The 23281-nt window shown below is 38.2% G+C and overlaps 1 protein-coding gene across 3 annotated transcripts in view; it reads right to left on the reverse strand.

Annotated features, from left to right (window-relative positions):
- The window catches only part of polr3a (polymerase (RNA) III (DNA directed) polypeptide A), a 71649-nt gene that overhangs the window by 37791 nt on the left and 10577 nt on the right, over window positions 1-23281 (reverse strand). For all 3 annotated transcript variants that reach the window (XR_011340173.1, XM_069885383.1, XM_069885384.1), the window contains exons 5-16: window positions 21787-21941; window positions 20510-20749; window positions 16893-17055; window positions 15229-15365; window positions 15037-15140; window positions 11559-11700; window positions 10879-11019; window positions 8793-8862; window positions 6803-6930; window positions 5882-6020; window positions 3449-3613; window positions 2428-2600 (exon numbers count right to left, since the gene is read on the reverse strand). Coding sequence is in view for 2 of the 3 variants with exons in the window: in XM_069885383.1 (XP_069741484.1) it covers window positions 2428-2600; window positions 3449-3613; window positions 5882-6020; window positions 6803-6930; window positions 8793-8862; window positions 10879-11019; window positions 11559-11700; window positions 15037-15140; window positions 15229-15365; window positions 16893-17055; window positions 20510-20749; window positions 21787-21941 (1757 nt within the window). In the remaining variant the exon portion in view is untranslated. The remainder of the gene's footprint in view (window positions 1-2427; window positions 2601-3448; window positions 3614-5881; window positions 6021-6802; window positions 6931-8792; window positions 8863-10878; window positions 11020-11558; window positions 11701-15036; window positions 15141-15228; window positions 15366-16892; window positions 17056-20509; window positions 20750-21786; window positions 21942-23281) is intronic.

The following is a 23281-nucleotide window of genomic DNA, read 5'->3' on the forward strand; positions in this document are numbered from 1 at the left end:
AATTTACCTTTGGTCATTACCAATCACAGAAGTGAAAGCACCAAACAACAGAACTGTTCTCAGTACAGTAAAACCCCCATCATCTGGAATTCAAGCAACCGGCAAAAAAAAAGTCACAGAAGATAAATAGGGTTAATTGATAATTTGGTAGTTTAAGGAACTTTAGGGAACAGTGTGGATGATATAGAAGTTTGTAGAAATTAGAATTATTTTGTTCAATCTGAAACCAGAGTTCTAAATCTGCACAGGACAAACGACAAAGGTATATATCATAGGGGTTTGCAACAGTAGATTAGGAAATTATATTAAATGGTGTAACAGTATACAAGTAACATTGACACTTAAAGAATTAATACACAGTTTACAAGTAATATGTATTTAGCTTCAAGGCAAACATTTCAACAGGAAAGTGATCCTGCCTGGAATTAAATAGCATTAGATTACATGAAGTCTAAGATTACGATAAAACAATCAGGAAGCCAGAGGACTGAGAATGACAAAGCAACAATAAGGAAAGGGGAGAAACTGAGGGTAAGCTAGTGAGAAGCATAAAAACAAAACTTAAGAACTTCCATGGATATGATGAAAGAAAACAATTAGCCAAAGTGGGTCCATTACAGATTGAAAAAGAGAAATAAGAGTGGAAAATTAAGAATTGGCAAAGAAATTTAATAGATGTAGCATGTTTGTCTTTATGCAGAAAATCTCCCAGAAACCATGCTGAACCACAGTAAATGAGCTCAAAGAAACTACTGTTTATATAAAAAAAATAATTTTGGACAAATGAATGGACCCTAAAGAACTTGATGGCCTGTATCCTATTGTTCAGACAGCATCAGCTCAGGAGATGGTGAATTACATTGTCTTCTTCTTCCAAAACTCCACTGAATCCCACAGATTTGAAGGTAGCAACAGGACCCCACCAATTAAGAAAGGAGAGGGAAAAAGGGAACTACAGACCAGCTTGCCCAACATCAGGGAGAGAAAAATGTTGGAAGCTATTATTTAGGAAATGTAACAAGACAGTTGGAAAAATAATAATAGAAAAAAGGGAATCAATATGATTTGTGAAAGGTAAAGAAAAATAAATTTTTGAGGTTAAGAACAAACCAGTTGACAGTGCATTTGGACAGTCAGAAGGCCTTTGATCCAGAGTTTCACATGAAATTATCAAACAACATTAGAGTACATGGTATTGGGCTAATATAACAACTAGTGATTGGTCAATGGAGCAAGCATTTTTGGAATGGGAGCCTTTAAGTAGGCACTGAAATGATTGGCGTAGGACAACGATTCTGCTCGGGTTGAGCAAGGCCCAATGTTACTCACAATTTATATCAAAGATCTGGCCGAGGGAATTGGGTGTAACAGTGACAAAGTGTGGTAAATGTTAGGTGGTGGGGTTGGCTGCAAAGACCGTGTAGAGGAGGGAAAAGAAAGGCAAGTGGCAAATCATGTGAAAATATGGCCAGTCATAAACTTTGACAGAAATAGAAAGGGGGTGTGTTTTTAAAATGGTGAGAGCCTGAAAGATATTAGTATTTATGAGGACCCAGGTGCCCTTGTCTATCAATCAAAGTTCACAGGAAGGTAAATAGTAGGTTAGTCTTTATTGCAAGAGGTTTTCAATACACATCTTTTTCCAATTTATTAGGGACCTGATGAAACTGCAAAAAGGATTTTGCATGCAGATCTGGCACCTCTCCCCAAGGAAGGATACAGCTGCCAGAATCTCAAGTTTGGGAGAATGTGAAGTGATTTCATTGAAATATTCAAAATTCCTGAGGCTGAACAGGGTGAATGCAGAGTCAATCTTTATCTTTGCTACTCTAACAATAAAAGTCTGCACCTTCCAAGACTGAGACAAGAAATTGGGAAGCTTTATTATTCTATATCTGAGAGTATAGAGAAGACTGATGTTATTCAAGATGAAGAACTTCCATGGGTATTATGAAAGGAAACAATTAGCCAAAGTGGGTCCATTACAGATTGAGAAAGAAAAATAATAGGCTGGACAGATTTTTGGATATTAAAGGATTCAATTAATATTGGGGTGGTGGAAGAAAATGTTACTGAGTTAAATGATCAGCTGTGTTTATTGAATGGTACAGCTGGTAATGATGAGCAAAGCACTCTGTTCTATATCAATTTCTGATGCTATTACATTACTGTCAGTTTTGATATGACATGAAGCCAGGCAGTATTATTAACAATTGTATATTCACAAGAGAAGTTCAGCCGGAAAGACTGGGTATAAGCAGCATGCATATTTTTTTGGAGACATTTTTTTCTTCATTAAACACTGCAATCATTCTGTTTTACAGTGGAGGTGCTAATTAACTTTGTATTCCACTGGAATTACATTCTTATTCAGCATAGATTTGGAATGGGAGATGTTTTATTTGAAAGTTTTAGTTTCTGCCTTACTTCTAACGTTTCTTCGGCTGTACATCCTGGCTGCTGCTGAAGTTTGCCTGTGTTGAGCGCATCAATGAATTCATCGCATTTTTTATAGCCAGCGTCAAGTAGCTCCTGCTTGGCTTTCAACAGTCCCCGACCTGGTGTGACATCACCAATGCCAATAGAAAATCCTCGATTGGCTGAGTTTTAAATAAACAAACATGAATAGGGAAAAGTAAGCTTTAAAAGTATTTTCCATTTTAAATTCAGATTTCCAGCATCCACATCTTTTTAATTTACATCTCAAGAGATAATACTTTTAACTTAAGGTTTTCATTGCAATATTGTCCCCTCTGAAATTGCTCAAGAAATATATGAGGCTAAATGGATAAAACAGCTTTAGTATTTTCAGCATTGAACAGTACCCTTAACCCTTTGGACTCTAGCCATTTTTAACCTGTCATAATATACTCTGGATTGGGTCCATGGGTCAACTACAGTAAGAACACCAGTATGAACTACCTAGTGGTTGGGAATAAAACCAGTCCCTGAACACCAACAAGTTTCTGCGCTGGTTGGTAGTCTGAGTCCAAAGGGTTAAATTAGAGAACCTCAAGGCTCAACCCTGAATTAGGTGTGCAATTTTATTCTTTAGTAAAACAAAGTTATAATATTATTAGACTGGACAACAATTCCTGGTAGAAAAGACATGCATTGTATCAAGATGAGTAAATTGAAAGTACTTGGTGTTATCAACTGGAAATAAACACTATACAATTCGATAAGGAATACATTTTGATGGACTGTTAACATCTGGAATTCTATAACTTTCATAAGTAAACTGGCCATATTTTGGCCCAAAGTAATTAAATTAAATTTGATGGAACATTTGCTTCAATGTTCATTTATTAAATTAGGTACAAATGGAAAAAAAATAACAGAACAGAATTTTATTGTTGGTAAGTAGAATGTTAAAATAATCAGATGGATAAATTCAATATTTATTTAGACAATAGGATACCTCAACCCAGTTACTTCATATACTCACAAAGATAGACAGGAGCCAGACGAGCAAGACGAGACATCGCATCGGCAGCTGCCATCTGTCCCCAATCTCTCAGCAGGATGTAGAAGATGTTGTTCTTTGAACCTGATCCCAGAGTTCCTTTATCCAGGCTCCCAGCCATCAGCTCACTGTTCTGGATTACAACGACTATAAGAGGACAAATAAGATTTGAATGTACGAAAGAAGCTAAGTCCTGAATGTGTTTGCTTAGAGGGAACAACAGCTGTATAGAAGGGCTGTTGTAACTGCATTCGTATTATGAACTCGATAGGCCCTTCTGATTATATGGTCATTTACAAGGACAACTTCAATAGAAATAAAGATCTGTACTTTTATGAGCAAATCAAATAGATTCAACTGACTGAAGGACACTTGTATGTTATCCAAGGTATGCTTAAATCAATGGGAGAAACTGGGTATTTAAAATCAAGTGATTCAAGAACTGGCAGAATTTTGAACATTTTATCTGATCTGGGTATAATCTGTGTGCTGAAGAATCAACCTGGAATCTGAAATGAGATAAAAAAACATTATAGTTTTCTACTTGAGAATAACCACAGCTTTTTTTCTGTATGTCGTATTCGTGACTGCTGGAAGTAATTTAAACAATTACATTTATATATAGATATATATTGTTTGTACATTGTCAAAACGTATGGGAATTGTAGGTTAATTGGGTGGCATTGGCTCGTGGGCCGGAAGGGCCTGCTACTGTGCAGTATGTCCAAATTTTTTTTTAAATGATAGATCATATAAGGTACTACAAATGGGCCTTGAATATTAATCTAGAAAAGGCAAATCCCTTGAGGCTGAACAATGGAGAAAGGTGAAAGCATTGAAACTACTTGGTGCATTATGAACTGGAAACCAATTATTTACAGTTAGATAAGAAATATGTTTTGATACATCAGGAATTCTATTAACTTCCAAAAATAACCTGGGCATATTTTGGCCCAAAGTAATTATAATCAAGTTTGGGGCAAAATAACTTTGCCCTGCAGGAAATGATCCTATCTGAGACGAGAAAGACACTGCATTGTTTTATATAATTGCAAACATCCTACATCTGGATCAAAAAGCAGTCATCTAGTTGAGTTTCTTTCTCCGCCAGAACAATTTGTGGAGACTTCTCACATCTGAACCTCAAGGAACCAATGGAATTTAAAGTAAAAACACAGAAATGCTGAAGCAACACAGCAATCCATTGGAGGTAAAGGTGCATTAACTGACATTTTGGGCCTGAACCCTTCTTCAAGGTATAGTGAACAGCAAGGTCGAGGAATTCCATTCGACGGGCGGAGGTGACTTTTCAAACAGCTCCGTGCAGACTTTAGAATTCTTTGAGTTATTCTTGGTGACATTAGATTTAGCAAGAAACAAAGCAACTATAAAGCTACTTTCCGTATTTTCTGTCCCCAGTTTCTTTTTACTCCGTTCCATTTCCCTTGGTTTTCTTCTCATCTCTTAAAAAAAACTGTTAAGTTTCCACTTTGAAATTGGTGAGTGATTTGGGTGGTTACAGTCCCCTACAGTGAAGAACTGAAAAGATTCACAACCCACTGAGTGAAAGTAATTCTCATCTAATTCTCAAATGGTGCACCTCTGCTCTTAAGTTATAATCCATGAGTTCCTATCAAACATGACAGGCGAAACATTCTCAAGGCATATAAGAGTTCCATGTTTTTCAAGACATCCCTTCTTAACTGGGACATATCAGGGAATAAAGTCCCATTTTGTCCTATCTCTCCTCATGGGAGGGCCCTTTCATCTCTGAATTTGATCTTATAAACCTTCAGGCAAGAGAGACGATGCAAGGTTGGGAAGTAGTAGCAGCACTGACTGGAGTCTTCAGATTCAAGTTGGCGCAATGCTGTTGCAGAACCAGCAAACCGGGGGTTTGGATCTGGTGATGTCTGTCAGGAGTTTGTACGTTCTCCGTGTCTGCGTGGATTTCCTCTCACCCTTCAAAGCATACCGGGTTGTAGGCTAAATGAATTTTGCTAATTCTCCGATTCCCACACCAATTCTGGAAAATGTCATTAGTCAAGGGGATTTCCTGATGATAGGAAATTTCACTGTTGTGAGGAGCCAAAGTGGCCACTGTAACTTCGTGCAGTGCCATTTTGGTGGCCAAGAATCTGAGAAATCAACACGAGGACCAATGTGTGCCATATTCAACTTGGTTCTAAATTCAATTATATAATGGATGAAATTCTGCAAACAAAGACGTAATTAAATGCAGGTAGTCAAAACTCAATGTAAAACTAGACAAAAATTAGAAATTCAACTCTGATGAATTTTTTTGCACCAAATTTGGACCAATCAGTAACAAAAATGCCTCTCATAAAAAAAAATAATTTTCAAGAAAAGAAATTCAGTTTGTTTCAAACTTGTCTTTCAGTTCTGCTGACTTACAGGAGTCATTGAAGCAGAGGTCTTCACCTTTTCCACAGTACTGCTTTCCTTTAGTGCGCAGGTTGGCCTTGATGGGGCAGGCTTTGTTTGGTTTAAGAATGAGGCTAAAAATCTGTTTTCCTGTCCACAGAGTCACAGGCTGTAAAGGAGACAGTTTGACATCATCTTGTAGTTGTTTTGCACAGACTCTGCCCAATGCCAGGATGGATTTACAAATGACAATTTATTTCCTCATTATAATGCTCTGAAAAAGTACACATCCATCTACCCTCATTGCAATATGAAATAAAAATCCAACAATTTAACTATAATTTTTTGCAGCATGCTATGTTGCCAGAAATTAGGACCATTAATACCCAAAACTTGAAGCAAGATAGCTTTAAAAATGTTTAGAACTTTCAGCCAACTCCATAAACTTTTTAAAAAATCTGTTCGAAGTCAAGACATTTTCTATGAAGTCAGGGTGGAGTTGGATTTTAACTTTATCCATCAAATTGGGGTTTGATCAGACTATCAGGAACCCGAGAACTTCCTTAACCTTGGCCAACATCAACTGAGGAAGCTGAAAGGATCTCCAATGAATCCTGTTTCTTCTGCACTAAGTGATAATGTGAAATGCACAGTCTGCTGCTGTGGTGGCAGTAGGCTTCTTTTTTCAAGAGAGAATTGGATAAATATATTGTAATGGAAAAATTGCAAGGCTACAGTGAAGAAGCTGGGGGCGGGAGATAACCAGCACAGATATGATAGGCCAAACAATCTCCTTCTGGGCTACAACCATTTCATAACAGTGGCTCGTCAAAAATAATCCTAATGTGTCATCATTAAACCATCTTTCAGAAATGTGTCATAAAGAACTACAGCTCCCCACTAAAATTCTGCATTGAAAGATAAACCAGCTCAATCTTTCAGAAGTATTACCTTTAGGATTGCAGGATGTGGAAGACTAATTTTGATTTGCTCATCTTTCCCCGAGAGAATGGAAGCAACAATCTGGCATGTCTTTGCTCGGTCAAAAAAGGTATCTTTCATAGTAAGGAGATAGGCACCTGTGCAAACAAGAAGGAAATATTTTTCAATAAATAAGAGTATCTTCACAGCTAAGCACCAAACCTTTTGGTCACAGAGTTGGTTACATCACTTTGAATATAGGCATGCTTTCCAAACACTGGATCCAGGCATCATTTTTAAACACTGAATTCCTAAACTTAACTATCAATTATGAGAGAAGCAAGCATTTCTATTAGAATGGATGATGGGGAAGGGGGGAAAAAATTCCAATGTCAGCTGGTCTTAATGCGCTAGATAGCCAAGGTTAGCACAAAAATTGTTAGCCATGTACCGGAAAACACCAGAGGACATTGGAATAAGGTGAGGGGAAGAAAGGTTAGAGGAGACATCAGGGTATGTTGGCCTACATTAGTTGGGGAGGGATTGAGTTCAAGAGCCATGAGGTAAAACTCTAGCTCAACCACTCTTGGAATATTTGTACAGATCTGGTCTCCTCATTCCAGGAAGTATGTGGAAGAGGAGATTTACCAGGAATTTGCCTGGATTGGAGAACATGTCTCATGAGGCAAGTTTAACCAAGCTCGGGCTTTTCTCTTTGGAGTGAAGGATGAGAGATGACTTAATAAAGGTCTCCAAGAGTATGAGAGGCAGAGATAGGGTGGATCGCCAGTATCTTTTTTCCAGGTGGGGGGAGTAGCAAACACCAGAGGACATCCATATAAGGTGAAATGTAGGAGGGAGAGGGGGAGAGAAAGGAAATTTGGGGGAGACATCAGGGGTGGTTTTTTTTTAATACAGAGTAGTGGGTGCCTGAAATGCATGTGATGATGGTGAAGACTGGTACAACAGGGACATTTAAAAGATTCTTAAACAGGAACATGGATGGAAGAAAAATAAAGTGTATTGGGTGTGAGGTAGGGAAGGTTTAGATTGCTGAGTAGGTTTATACGGGTTGGCACAACATCAAGGGCCAAAGGGTCTGTATACTGATGCAATGTTCTAAAAAGCTGATTGTTAAAATGGTTTCAGACAACTCCCACGTATAATTCAAGATCAACTTGAAATTGATATTGAAAATTGGTTTGTACATTTGCACACAGAACAGAAAGCACACTGTCTGATGACTTTTACAGTCACCTCCACTGAAACAAATACAGATCGAGAAACTGACACTCCACTATCTTGGATTATTCACTATCAATAGCTTCTTCGAGTTTTCTCTCTCTTCCTAACCAAGTAAACTTATTTTTAATTTAAAAATAACAATACAACATGGAAATTAGTTAGCAAGGATGATTAAATAGCCAAGAATTAAGCATATTAAAATAATTGTAAAAACACAATGCTGGAAAAACTCAACCGGTCAAACAGGGTACTTTATGTAGAGTAAAAAATAAAGTACATAACCAACATTTTGGGCTTGAGCCCCTCATCAAAGTATGGGCTAAATGTAATCAGGAGGCCTAATAATTTTGTTCGGGAGCCTGCCTACACTTTGTTCATACCTTGCTGAAGGGCTCAAGCTGAAACGTCAGTTATGTACCTTTATCTTTGGTGTATAGAGACCACTGTTTGACGGGCTGAGTTTCCCCAGCGTTGTGGTTTTACTTCAATCATGGTGTCTGCAGACTTTCAAGTTTTATTCAATTAAAATCATATGAATGTTATCAGGTTTTACAATGTATATAAATTTTAACAATAAATATGTTACATAAATGTAATAAAAACAAATTCCTGTGGATAACAGCAATTCCAATGGGTGTGCTGATTTAATTCCTGGTAAATTTGCAGAGAATGTAAATCCTGAAAGCTTAACAAGTCTGTGCAAAGAATTTCCATTACTCTCGACAAAACTGTTAAGTAAAATGGCAAATTTTGACATGAAAACACTCTACTTAACCTGTTAGAAAGTCCTGGATTGCAGCAATTAGGGGTTCTCCATTTCTAGGAGTTACCAGATTGGCTTTTGTCTAAAGAGAAAATAAATCCATCAGTGAACTTTACACCTGCATGTCTCAAATAAGTCAGAGGTTAAGACACTAATAGTGACATTAACTTTATTTTGTTGCTTCAAATGCTGTCAGGTTAAGGTTAACCAAATGTCTGAAAATTCAGTAAATAATCAAAGAGATGTAAAGCAAAATAAAAGATTTTATTTTCTTGCTTTAAAATTAATTGCTGTGAAAAGCAAAGACCATTCAATTAATTGGCTAACCTGTCTTGCAAAAACAAATGATTATTTTATCTCATTCACTCGTGTGTATAGATTAATTGTTTTGAATATATAATGAATAATTACACTCAACTGATTTGCAATCGATCCTTACAATCAATGTTCACACAATTCTACCTTCTCTAAAGTTTCTTTCCCCAGGTTAACAGTCACAAATGTCTCTGTCTCAGTCTTCCTTTGCTTGTTATTCTTCTTTTTCTTCTTTGGCTTGGCTTCGCGGACGAAGATTTATGGAGGGGTAAACTCCACGTCAGCTGCAGGCTCGTTTGTGGCTGACAAGTCCGATGCGGGACAGGCAGACACGGTTGCAGCGGTTGCAGGGGAAAATTGGTGGGTTGGGGTTGGGTGTTGGGTTTTTCCTCTTTTGTCTTTTGACAGTGAGGTGGGCTTGTTATAAATTACTGTTAACAATACACTTTTATTTTTATTTTTAAATTTAACACTTGTAGAAGCCAATTCTGACTATCAAAATCTGTGCCAATCAATTATACCCTATTAGCCTACGACCCTGCATGTTTTGAACAGTTAGAAGAAACCAGAGGAAACTCATGCAGACACGAGGAGAACATCCAAGCTCCTTACACAGTGCCAGATTCAGACCCAGGTCGCTGTGCTGTAACAGAGTTGTGCTACTCGCTAAGCTAACCTTGCTGCCCCATACGTTATACTTTTTCTTCTGACTTACCATGACAATGAGATAAATAGCTTTGACTTTCTCTCACTGAGCATCAGACTACATTTAGCACCACCAGCAACCTGATTTGCATCTTGAGGGACACTGCAGTCTCCTTAATTTGCATTATTACGTCCTTTGGATTTGGATATGTCAGATAAAGTTTTTTGGAGAACTGGTCATTTTTTAAAAGCAGCCCAGTATCAACTTCAAATTATATAACACAGTTTAAAATACAACAAAGGACAAGGGAAGGCTTTTTAAGCATTAAAATAATGTTCATCTCACAAAAAAAAGTGTTGTCCCCGCTCTTGCCGGGAACCCGAGGTTCCCGCTGCTGCCGGCAGCCCGAGGTCCCCGGTCATTTTGGGTCCAAAAACATTTCGGTAAATGAGGATTTCTGGTTTGTTTCTGATTTCCTCATTTATCCAAAATTTTAAAGATTTTTGGACAAATGAGGATTTCGGAGAATCGGAGTTCCGGTTATTGGAGTTGTCCTGTCGATCATTTGGTTCAGTAGGTTTGCACATTAATCCAGAATTTAAAATTGAATTGTAATTCAAGTGAACTAATAAATGGGGAAGGTGGAGGGAGGTGATGAGCAGAAAGGCCCTTTCAGCTCACCATGACAATGCCAATCTACACTAATTCCACTTGCATGCATTGGTCTGTATCCTTGCTTGCCCTGGCCTTTTGAAAGTCTGCCGGAATTCCTCTTAAGAATCATAATTGTACTTGATTACTCCTCCTCTTCTGGCTTCAGATATAAAGAACATTCTCCGTAACATTTCTATCCCTCCTATTCCCTTCAAAGCTCCCTTCCCTCACCTTAAATCAATGCCCCCTTGGTTTTGATACCTTAACCATGGGCATAAGATTTTGACCATCTCCCATATACACGACTCTGACAACCTGAAATAAGGCCACACTTCAGTCTCCTTCACTTCAGGGAACACAACTTAGCCCATCTAATTTATCCCTATAACTGAAGTCCTCATAACTCTCAGAGCTAAATAAAATACAGTTGTAACTCTGATCAAATCCACAAAGGTGGGAACAGTGTGATCAAATCATACCTACCCCCATGAGAACTAGAGCTTCGCCCTTTGCCTCCTCAGTTTGAGGAAGGTGGAGGTTCATTTCATCCCCGTCAAAATCTGCATTGTATGGTGTGCAAACGCATTCGTTGAACCTGAACGTACGGTGTGGTTTCACCTTGGCCTGAAATTGATATTAAAATTAAAAATTAAACAATTGCGACTATATTTTCTTTAAATTAAAAATTTTATTTACCACCCAGTAGAAGCTGATTGTGGCCAGTTAAACACATGCCACCCAAATACACCAACCCTTGTGCGTTTTGAACGGTGGTGGGAAACTGGAGCACCCGAAGGAATCCACGTGGCGAGACCATACAAACTCTTTACAGATAGCACCAGATTCGAACCCGTGACCATGGCTGTTGTAATAGCATCACGCTAACTGCTGCGCTAACTGTTCTATCTTGTCAACCACTACATTTATTATTTGGCGTTTTTATATTTGCCTTGTTTTTTTTCCCTACATTTTTCACATCTTGAAGATATATCAAGATGGTGAAGAACAAAATGTTCGCTTCATTTTAAATAGCACATTAGTCTAATTATTTTTGGAATCATAATTCACTGTTGTAAAAGGTTTATTCATGTTGTATACTCCAATTATTGTCTAAGTATGATTAACCACTTTTCACAGCAGTTCATGTTTTACAAAACACTTACAATATGGGCCATGATACTCAATTTATGCAATGATGGCTGTCTGTTGAATAGAACTATATCTCCGTCAATTAGATGCCTTTCAACGACGTCACCATATTTCAGTTCCTGTGCCATTTTCTCCCTGTTTCCATATCTTAGAAACCTGTATATGAGACAAAAATAAAATTACGCTGAAATTTGTTTTGGACAATGGTTTTGTTTTGGATAGTGGCAAGTTTTTCAGACAAACATTTTTTCCTTAAGATGATTTCTGGGATTCGGATGCCTTTCTTCTGGGAACTCTGCCATAGATGGGGCAGGAGGATATGAAGCAGCAAACTGTTGGATGGTATGCTGGGCTCTAGTGATATTGCTCCTTCTCCACCTCGAGCTGCCGGGGCAGTGGGGACACTACATTATGCTCAAAGAAGATTCTGAGAACATCCTTGAATCTTGCCCTTTGCCAACTAGGTAATGCCTAAGTGGAAAAGAGCTCAGAACAGTGCAATTATTTGAGAACTGTGACAGGTATTTGAAAGGCATGGCTTGGCAGAGCTGACAAAATGACAGCATGGGAGAGGACACTGTCTTTGGTCAACTCTGGATCTGGAGAATGTTGAGGGGAGACTGTTTGAAGTATCTCACTGCTTCAAGTGCCACGAACTGCCAAAGGCTGTACTGGTGCAATGAAGACACCCGATTCACCATCAGTCCAAGCACTGCTCAAATATCAGAAAACGGAAAGATTCACTCAAAGGCAGTCATAACCCAAAACCCAATTCAATCGGATAACATCACACGTTAGAACCAGTTTCTCTGCAAACTCTTGCTTCACTAAATATGGAGGGTTGCATCATTTAAAATTACAATCAGCCCAGAGTCAAGAATGTCCAAGGATCAGTAAACATCAACTCTTCCACAAAAAGAAACTTCTCAAGGGTTCGCAAATTAATAATTACCTCTGAGGGTCACTTCACAGAAAAAAGCCACAGTCCACAAATAACATTTGGACAATGAAGATTTTGCTTCCTGAACACTTTTGAGTGTATTTTATCGCTTTTGGGCTGGTGATCACAAAAATCACCTTAAAATATTCCTATCATGCACAGTTTTTTTAAGATATAACCTATTTTTGTGATTTCCTGACATATTTTACATCCACTTGACCATACAAAACCATGAAGTGCAAAATGTCATTGAAGATTCATTTTCTGCAATGGCCCTTGGACTTCTTCCCTGCTGATCTTGGTGCCGTCAGTGACGAACACAGGGACTATCGAAAAGAAGTATCAGGGCAACTGAAATCCATCAATGCTGGCTGACTATTGTTGGACACTGACACGAGAGGCATAAGATGCTGAGGGCAAATGGAAATCAACAGCAAAACCTTTTTAGGTCAGTTGAACGAATATAATGTGTCAACATCATTATGTTATTAAACATGCTAAATTTAATAAAAGTTAATTTAATGTTTCGCCAACTTCCTACATGATACAGCAAATATGAAATTATCTTTGTGTTCAGATTGAAGTTGTCTATCATAATCCCCCATTTTTTCCAAGAAAACCTTCTGCAAATTATGTAATCAATGGACCATTTACCATCATAAACCAACTCATAATCTGCACACTGGTCACCAATCTAACAATCTATTAAATTCATTTTACAATTTGTTTTTACAGCTGTTATAACTCATTGGACAAATTATCATTCACAATTCATGCTTTTTATTGCAGTACTTGCAGAAAACTGCAGAGCTGAAGATAATGCAAAACCCCGACATCCAGAATCCTATTTTAAAAAAGACCCAGCCTAATGAAGAAGATAATGAAGCCACTACATCAGTGAACAACTTTGTAAAATAATAACCAACATAAAATCCATAAAGCAACATTTCTAATGCATGATTGAAATGAAAATGTGGTTGATGCTGATTCCAATGTTTTACAGTAAAACCCGTTATCTGGATTTCAAGCAACCAGCAAAAAAATAAGGTTAAAAAAATGGAAGTTTAAAATAGGCGCACCTCGCTGTTAGTTTACCAATCCACTCAACACGCAATCTCAAGCAACTGGAGAATTCACTTATCTGGCATCATAGGTGCTGGATAACGGGTTTTTATCTGTATAATAGCTCAATGCATAACACTCAAACATGTACAGGTACTCCCCGACTTGCGACCAATGAGACTTATGTCCATCTGCACATATGGCTGAAAGTTTTTAAAAACAAAGAAAAAATATAAAATTTACACAGTTTATGTTGTATCTGACAAACTATAACAGGACACGAAAGAGCCAAAATATGCGTACTTACCTTGTTAGTCGGCGTCCCGGGGTCCTTAGGCTGGACGTGGCCATCTTCATTCCTATGCACATTCGCGAGTCTTAGGTTGGCCCATAGGCCAATCGAACTCCAATCCGCATCCCCACTGCGCATGCACCAACCAAAGACTTGCGCACGTGCACAGGAATAAAGATAGCCATGCCCAGCCTACGGAGCCTGGGACACCGACTAACAAGGTAAGCGTGGACCAGAACGTGGAAAGATTTGCCAAGGTTGATCGACAAATTCAGGAAGCTTTTAAGTTGCTATCTTCAAGTCTAAGATGAAAAAGAGATTTGATTAAAAAGTTCACTTTAAGACTTCGGCACTCCACGTGCGCGGGCAAAATTTGGACTTGCGTCCATTTCATAAGTCATAAGTCGGGGAGTACCTCTAATCAATTTGAAACATAATTTTTCTCACAGTAAAGAAAAATGTGGAATGTTTCTGAAAGCATTCAGTCCTGGCACTCCATGCTACAAAACAAGATTTTTTTTTAAAATTTTTTATTTTTCACACCATAAATCACATTAACCATGGTACACACTTTTTCCTTTTCACACATATACAGTGCCATTTTCTCCCCCCCCCCTCCCTCCTCCCATCCCACCCTCCCTACCTTCCCCCTCCCGTCCATTTAAGGTATAAAATCTAGGATACATTAAACCAGTCAGACAATGTTGTCATTCAATAAAAATACACCAGAAATTCCACTGAGTCCATTCTTTTCATTTCCTTTTCCTTCCGTTAACTTAGGCAATGATTGTCCCCAGTAGGTTTTCGCTATTGTATTTAATGTAAGGCTCCCATATTTGTTTGAATATTTCAATATTATTTCTTAAACTATATGTTATTTTTTCTAATGGAATACATTTATTCATTTCTATATACCATTGTTGTATTTTCAAATTATCTTCCAATTTCCAGGTTGACATAATACATTTTTTTGCTACGGCTAGAGCTATCTTAACAAATCTTTTTTGTGCATCCTCCAAATCAATTCCAAATTCTTTGTTTTTTATGTTACTTAGGAGGAAGATCTCTGGATTCTTTGGTATATTGTTTTCTGTTATTTTATTTAATATCTGGTTTAGATCTTTCCAAAATTTTTCTACTTTCTCACATGTCCAGATTGCATGAATGCTACAAAACAAGATTCAAAGCAAATCATCACCTCTTCAGGTTTGTGTGCCGCTGCTGAATGAAGTTAGCCCCTGGATGGACTTCAGGTCCATTACGCACGAGTTTCCGCATTAATTCCAGATTGGCCTTTGTCACCTGCAGTAAAAAAATAACAAAGTTTATGTGTATCAATGGACTCTTTCCCCCACATCAAGGAAGAAAGTACCTTAAAAACAGCGCTCACTCTTTCAGGATAAGTCAGGATCTTTGCCACATGCACTGGAACCGCAACTTCGTCTACACGCAGATTTGGATCAGGAGAAATTACAGTCCTGCTGGAAAAATCCACTCTTTTTCCAGATAAATTCCCTCGAAATCGACCTAGAATTATTTTGGATAGAGAATTAATTATTAAACCTTTGGATATTAAATTTGGATAATTTTTCTGGGCGACAATTTCTCCGGTTTCTGCTGCCCTTACACTCCCTTCTCCATACCTCTTCTTTTCCCCAACTCTCCACCCCTCCCCCCTCCATTCACAGAGCCATCCCCCCGCCTCTTGTTAGCCGTTGTGCCCTCTTTCTCTTATCCGTCTATTACCTTCTGCTTGTGGGACTGTGCTCGTTCCCCCCCCCCCCACCACCCTTTTTGTTTAGCTTGCCTACAGTTTGCTCATGCCTTGATGAAGGGCTAAAGCCTGAAACGTTGGCTATGTACCTCTATCTTTGCGCTACAAAGTACCACAGTGACATGCTGAGTTCCTCCAGCATTGAGTTTTTACTTTGGATATGATCACTGGGATGTTTATTTTTCTGAGGATGCCATTATTTATCAGCTAATTCCAGAAACGCTGTCAAATATATTTCATGGGAGCAGTATTAATATGATTAATCTTCTGATCTGGAGCAGTTTGTAGTTACATTTTAATGATACGAGGAGGCAGGATTCAGACAGAATGACATTTAATTAAGATACAGATGTGAACGCATGAACTTTATGTTAACAGAGTTGAACATTTCTGAAGAAAATTAAAGTTCCCCATTTCTGACTCAACCATTATCAGAAACTACAATAAAATCAACGTTTCCTGAAATTCAAGCTACCTGCAAAAAAAACGTGAAAAATAAATAAGTAAAAAAAAATAAAAGTTTAAAATTGGCACCCCCTAGTAGCCAATTTGATAATCCCTGCAACATGCAATCTCAAGCAATCAGCAAATTGGTGAAACACGAAAGTCAGTAGATGCTGTGATTGTCGTAAAAACACACTGAAATGCTGGAGAAACTTAGCCGTTCTTTTCAGCGTCCACAGAAGACAAAGATATATTGTTCGAGGTGACATGTAACTTATTCTGTTGAGAGACAACAAAAAAATGTTCAAGTGTTCATTAAATTCTGTTCCATTGTATTCAGAGACAGCCTTGATTTAAACAGAAATTAAAGCAAAAACTTTGATTGGTGGACATTTGAAATTAAATGTCATGCAAGAGGCATTTAGACAGGAAAATGAACAGGCAAGGAAGAGGAACACAGACCATGAGCAGGCAGAAGGGATTACAGTAAAACGCCTGGCATCTGGCACCTATGGGGATTGGTAGATGACAAATAATTGAATTTTTCGGTTGTTTGAGATCGCGTCTTGTGTGTTTTGGCCAACTAACTGCTGGGGGTGGGGGTCGTCCCAATTTTAAACATTCATATATTTGACCTTTTTATTTTCTGCAATTTTTTTGCCGTTTGCTTGAATTCCGGATTTTACGGCAGTTATATTTGCATGCTAGTTGCCGCAGATAAGTCTGCACCATACAGTAAACAGGGAAAGAGCTGTGAAGAACAGTTTTTGATCCAAGTGTCACAGCAATTTTTGTCAACAATTAAAAAGGTGTTCAGTGCAATGTCAACAACCTACCCTGTTTTCCTTTCAGCCTCTGTACAAAGCCCCTGGTCCACTTCTTTGGTGCCATGTTGAGAGGGATACCAGAAAGCTCACTATTGATGTAAAGTGCACACTGCAATTGTAAGAAGTCCCAGTCTTCCATGATCATTTGAGTCTTCGCTCCAGACATGCGATGCTAAAGAGAGAAGATTTCATGATGTCCCTTTGTGCTATGAAGGGGGAAAACTGACAAGTTACAAATATAAACTTCTGAATGGTCCACATTTCCTCCCTCTCTTTCATCTCCACGACACCATGATTCAAGTCTCTTCCATTCAATTCTATTGCCTCAGAAAAACCCTAATGTCAAAACCAATCAAGGTTTCAATCCAAATTTAATTTTCTGTTCGCCATGAATTATTTCTGTGTAGTTTGCACCTATTTTATTTTAAATGGGCTCTCCTCTGCTTCCTGATTCCATTGACACCATTCAAGATTCAATTTATTATCATAGTAATAAAACAGCATCATATTACATGAAATTTATTTTTACCTGCTGCAAGGCAGATTTGCCACCGGCAGGAATTACCTCTGCGCCTCTTACAGTCAGAGAGAGAAGCAAAAGAGATCCCCCCCACCAGAATCATCGAGTTTCCAAAGATTTGCCTCCAGCACTCCCACACAGAATTCAGTCCAAATCATTGGGAACTCAAGCTCCTGATCCGAACCTCTAACAGTCAGGAATTTGATTTCTGTAGTTTTCACAACTGCCTTTTTTAACTTTAAAAATATTGCCACTAACTGTTGTATCGTGAAGTCCCAATTCTGCTAAAATTAATTGAGTGATGTCTGACAATATATTGTAATTTTGTGCTATACATTTCATTATTGTATGCAAAATTCTAGAATTATTTCATTGATCGGTACTCAAAATACAAATGCCCTTGTGTTTGTGAAGGGCAAAGAAAGCCTTGTCCAATGATATATGGAGCTAAATTCTCCAGGTCTCAATACAAATTGTAACCTAGCATAATAGCCAAATTTAGACATACTTTAGCACGGTATAGGCTCTTCCAGCCCACGAGGCCGTGCCCCCTAGATACACCAATTAATCTACAATCCTCGTACATTTTTATTGAAGGGAGGGAGTAAATTGGAACATTCGCGCAGATACAGGGAGAACATACAAACTCCATACAGACAGCTCCAGAATTGAACCCTGATCGCTGGCGTTGTAACAGCGTTGTGCTAATCACCTCACTAACTGTGGAAGGGGGATATGGATACAGCATTTAACAATTACGGTTAAGAACTAGAGTAGTGGTTCTCAATCTTTTTCATTCCACTCACATACCACTTCAAGTATTCTCTATGCCAAGATAAAGAATGAAACATGGGAAAAGCTATGCTCTGGAACTATGAGAAATACAATAAACACGAGGTTACACATGATACAATACAATTGGTTACACAGGCTATACACCACGCCCCAGAAGTTAAATAAATGGGACCCAACAGTATCAGACAGATGTTTTCGCTGTAAGAAGGAAACGGGAACAACAGTACATGCAATTTGGGCATGTGAGAAAGTGGAAAAGTTTTGGGAAGATCTAAACCAGGTATTAAATAAAATCACAAAAAGCAACACACCAAAAAATCCAGAGATCTTTCTTCTAAGTAATATAAGAAGTAAAGAATTTGGACTCGATTTGGATGGAGCACAAAAAAGATTTATTATGATAGCCTTAGCTGTAGCAAAAAAATGTATAATGTCAACCTGGAAATCAGAAGATAGCCTGAGAATACAGCAATGGTACATAGAAATGAATAAATGTATTGCATTGGAAAAAATAACATATAATTTAAGAAATAACATCACAGTATTTGAATAAATTTGGGAACCGTACATGGAACACAACAGAGAAGTCCTACCATGGACCTCCACCCCCAAAAATGACAGAAGGAGAAGAAGACGAAATGAACTGACCCAGTGTGTAAAAGTAGATGACACAAATTTCTTGTTTATTTTCATTATATGATGACATTGTTTAATGGGTTTAATGTATCATGTATGTTGAATGTTGAGTGGGTGGGGGGTGGGTGAAGGAGGGGGGGAAGGGAGGGGGGGAAAAGGGGAAAAAATGACACTGTGTATATTCAAGAGGGAAATGTTTGTGTGTATTTTTGTTAATATGGTTCATAATGTGAAAAATAAAAAAATTTAAATTAAAAAAAGTATTCTCTATGCCATAGGTGCTCTGTGATTAGTAAGGGATTGCTGAAAGTGGTATGTGGGTGGAAAGAAAAAGTTTGAAGAACACTGTTTTAATCGCACCTAATTGACTCGTTATGTGGACAGTTTCATAACTCCAAAGGAAATGGGCCAGTGACAATTTTTCTCAAGCAAAATATTTCAGTAACAATTGGGTCTAGAGCAGTGATTCTCAACCTTTCCAATCACAGACCACCTTAAGCAATCCCTTACTAATCACAGAGCACTGATGGCATAGAGATTACTTAAAATGGTATGGGAGTGGAAAGAAAAAGGTTGAGAACTACTGAACTGGAGTAAAAAAGTTTTATTCAATAATCTCGGGAAATGTCATGGATACCTTTGCAAAAAGAGAGAAGCCTTCCATCTCTATTCAACAAATTTCTGCACATGAAATCAACACAGAATATACCAGTTTAATCACAGCACATCACATGCCGCAGCAGGTGCACAAATTTGGTGAAGGTCATTTAGCTCAGAACACATTTTCCTAAAGATAGAATTTTGTGTCCACTTGACTTATTGTTTTAATGACATGTACAAATAGTCTGCAGTTACTCAGGATAATTAATTTGTATCCCAGAATAATTGGCTCATACAAATGTTAATTTAATTGAACTTTTGAGGATAAAATTATCATAAAAATGGACTTGACAAACAATGCTCGTGAAGTAGACGAATCCTACAAAGCTCCCATTAATGTTACTTCTTTTGATTTCATAATCCCAAGGTATGACCAACCTTTTCAGTGACAGGAAAGTCTTATTAAGGTGACACAGTTAGCGTAGCTGGTACAGAGCCAACGATTGGGAACAGGGTTCAAATCCCGCACTATCTGTAAGGAGTTTGCACGTTCTTCCCGTGTCTGCATGGATTTTTCCTGGGGGCTCCGGTTTCCTCCCACTGTTCAAAACGTACTGGGGTTGTAAGTTAATTGGATGTAAATTGGGCGGGCACAGACTTGTTGCCGAAATGGCCTGTTGCCATACTAAATTTTTTTAAATTAAACCTAATAGTCCAAATACACAGAATATGAGAAGTGGGAACAGGCCCATGCTGAACACAGTAACGTTAAAAACTGGTGTAAAAAATGTTTTATTCAATAATCTCAGGAAATTTGATGGATTCTTTTGGAAAAAAAAAACATAGAAGTCTTCCATTTTCATGCAACAAATGCATGCCATGCAATTCCATGCAGACAAATATTATAAGAGAAACACAGTTGTGTTACCCCAATCAAAGACCAAGAGCAGTCTGGTTATTGAGGTTGAAACACTGATTAACTGACTTGAGTTTTACACTTTCAACCTAGCTGGTCAACTTGGAACATAATATTTAATTCATAATTCATAATAATGTTAAAGAAACAAAACCGTACCTTTTTAATTACATCATTCAAGAAGATAATTTCTGTCAACTTCATAGTCAGGTCATCTTCGTTTGTCCCTGATTTCAAGTCACTGACCACAGATGGGCGAATGCATAGTGGCGGAACCAATAACCTTGTGAGGACAAGGTCAGCAGGTTTCCCGGCCTCCAGATTCATGAGGAGCAAAGGGATATCTTCGGAGGGAATTCTTCTGAATATATTTAACACCACCAGGGGGTTGAGATTCTCCTGAAAGGTAAAACAAGCAAGTTGCAAGGACCCATTTTTGTTTGATTGCAATACTGCATTTGGAAACCCTACATATACCGTACACTGTGTTTCAATCAAGGCCTGGCCTAATGGAAAAAGTAAACAACTTTGAATAAACGGCCAACATAAAATGTAAAGAGCAAAAGCAGAAACCCTGGCAAATTTCTACAGAAATGTGGTGTAAAGTCTGCTGACCGGCTGTTTCATGGTCTGGTACGGGGACACCGATACCCTTGAGTGTAAATCCTCCAAAAGGTAGTGGACACAGCCCAGGACCTCACAAGCAAAACTCTCCTCACCATCGAGAACATCTACAGGGAACGTTGCCGTCGGAGTGCAGCAGCAAGCATCAAACATTTACACTACCCAGCACATGCTCTGTTCTCGCTGTAACCATCAGGAAAGAGGTATCGGTCCCACAAGACTCGCACCAGCAGGAACAGCTGCTCCCCTTCCACCATCAGACTCCTCAACAACAAACTCAATCAGGGACTCATTTAAGGACTTTTTCTTGTGCACTTCATTGATTTTTTAAAAATATCTCTCTATTAGACAGCTTGTTAACGTTCTTTAGCTGTTTACAGTTAAAAGTGTTGTGCTAACTGCTGTGGCAACTGTGATGAGCTGGCAATAAATCTGAACCTGAAAATAAAAATGTGGCTTACAGTATTCTACAGTAAAATCAATGTTATCTGGAATTCAAGCAAATGGCAAAAAAATAGCAGAAAATAAACAAGTAAAAAATATGGAAGCTTAAAAATGGTGCGCATCACGGTTAATTCACCAAACCACAGCACATGCAATCTCAAGCAACCGGACGATTTGCATATCTGGTATCTACAAATCCCCATTGGTGCCAGACACCAGGGGTTTTAGTGTATTTCTTAAGTAGTTCCACAAACATATTTCTGAAATTAACTGACAAAGTGATTATACAATCAATGGAGTTAAAGTTAAACTTTAAATTTTGATCTTGATAGTGAAGAGTATTTTCAAGAACGTTCAATATTACTCACTTGTGCTCTACCAAGCAATGCCTCCACCTCTTTATTATGCTCAATGGCAATGTCAAAAGATTGGAGAAAATCTGATACCACAGGATCCATTACTTTCTTGTTGGTCTTGTACTTTTCATGAATAATTTTCAGCAGACCGCATTTTTTCACAGGACCTATATAAAATGAAGCAGCAACATTTCAAATGTTTTCCATTGTAATTTATGCTCTGCAGTTGTCCTTCTATTTTACATAGCTGTCAGTTAAAGTTGACCTGATCGATTGCTGACAGAAGAACACTTCTCACTGCACCAGTAAGTTGTGACCCTTAAACGAACTGTGAACTTGTTGAAATCCACATTGAATTATGATTATTCAATTTTTTGGTAAGAATAAAGTTGAAAAGGTTGGACTTGTATAACCCTTTTCATCAGATTTCAGAAGTCCCCCAGGTACTCCTTATTGAACTGATCCTTTGATAAATAGGACAAGCTCACAAAAGCAACTTGGTCTCGGCGATTAGGTTAAGCCATGTTTTTATGCTCTAAGACTCTAATTGCATTGTACATTAGATAATTTTTGGAGCAGTACTCTATTAAAAGCAACGTGATGAATGAGATTATTTTGAAGCTGTGATCTATGAACTGGGATACAAGGTATTGGGAGAGATAAAGGGGATCTTTGTTCAATGTTCTTTGGTGAGGTTGTACACTCCAGTGCAATATGGTGGTCCTAGATTATATGCTCAAGTTTTGGGGTGGAACTTGAACCCATACATTTTCAGCCTGAAGAAAAAAAGGTGACATTGAGCCCACAACACTGAAACTTCATAAAGTCAGTGTTTCTCAGACAGAATTATTATTCATCGACGAGAAATAAATTTTCAAACAGGGCTTCTGTTAACTAAATAGGAATATCCATTCCACACAGATCAAGCTGATCTCCACACACCACTGCTTCAATCATATTCTTTTTAAGAAATGCTACATCAATGCTATCCTGCTTTCAACAGGATATTTCACAAGCACAAATAGAATGAAATTAAAATTAAATTTAGATATACAACACGGTAACAGCCCATTTCAGCCACAAGTCTGTGTCGCCCAAATTACACCCAATTAACCTGGTAATATCTTCAATAGTGGGAAGAAACCAGAGTGTTTGGAGGAAACCCACGCAGACATGGGGAGAACTTCTTACAGACAACGCGGGATTCAAACCCCGTCCTGAACGCTGGCACTGTAAAGGCGTTGTGCTAACCACTAAGCCGACCGTGCCACCCCAGTTTTTGTTGGATTTTTTTCCCCAAAATGATTACCAGTTGAGATCAGATTCTCCCTTGCCTGAGGAAGCTAAACACCTGATATAAAACCAACTCATTTTCAAATTGGTGCATGCCCACTTTGACAACGTTATTGTATTCAACAACTATTCCTAAAGTTCTTTCAGATATTTTCTAAATGACAGGATGGTAATTATGAGTTGTTGTGTACACCAGTACAGACGCAGTAAAATG

Source organism: Narcine bancroftii, chromosome 6 (genome assembly GCF_036971445.1).
Source record: "Narcine bancroftii isolate sNarBan1 chromosome 6, sNarBan1.hap1, whole genome shotgun sequence".
Lineage (NCBI taxonomy): Eukaryota > Metazoa > Chordata > Chondrichthyes > Torpediniformes > Narcinidae > Narcine > Narcine bancroftii.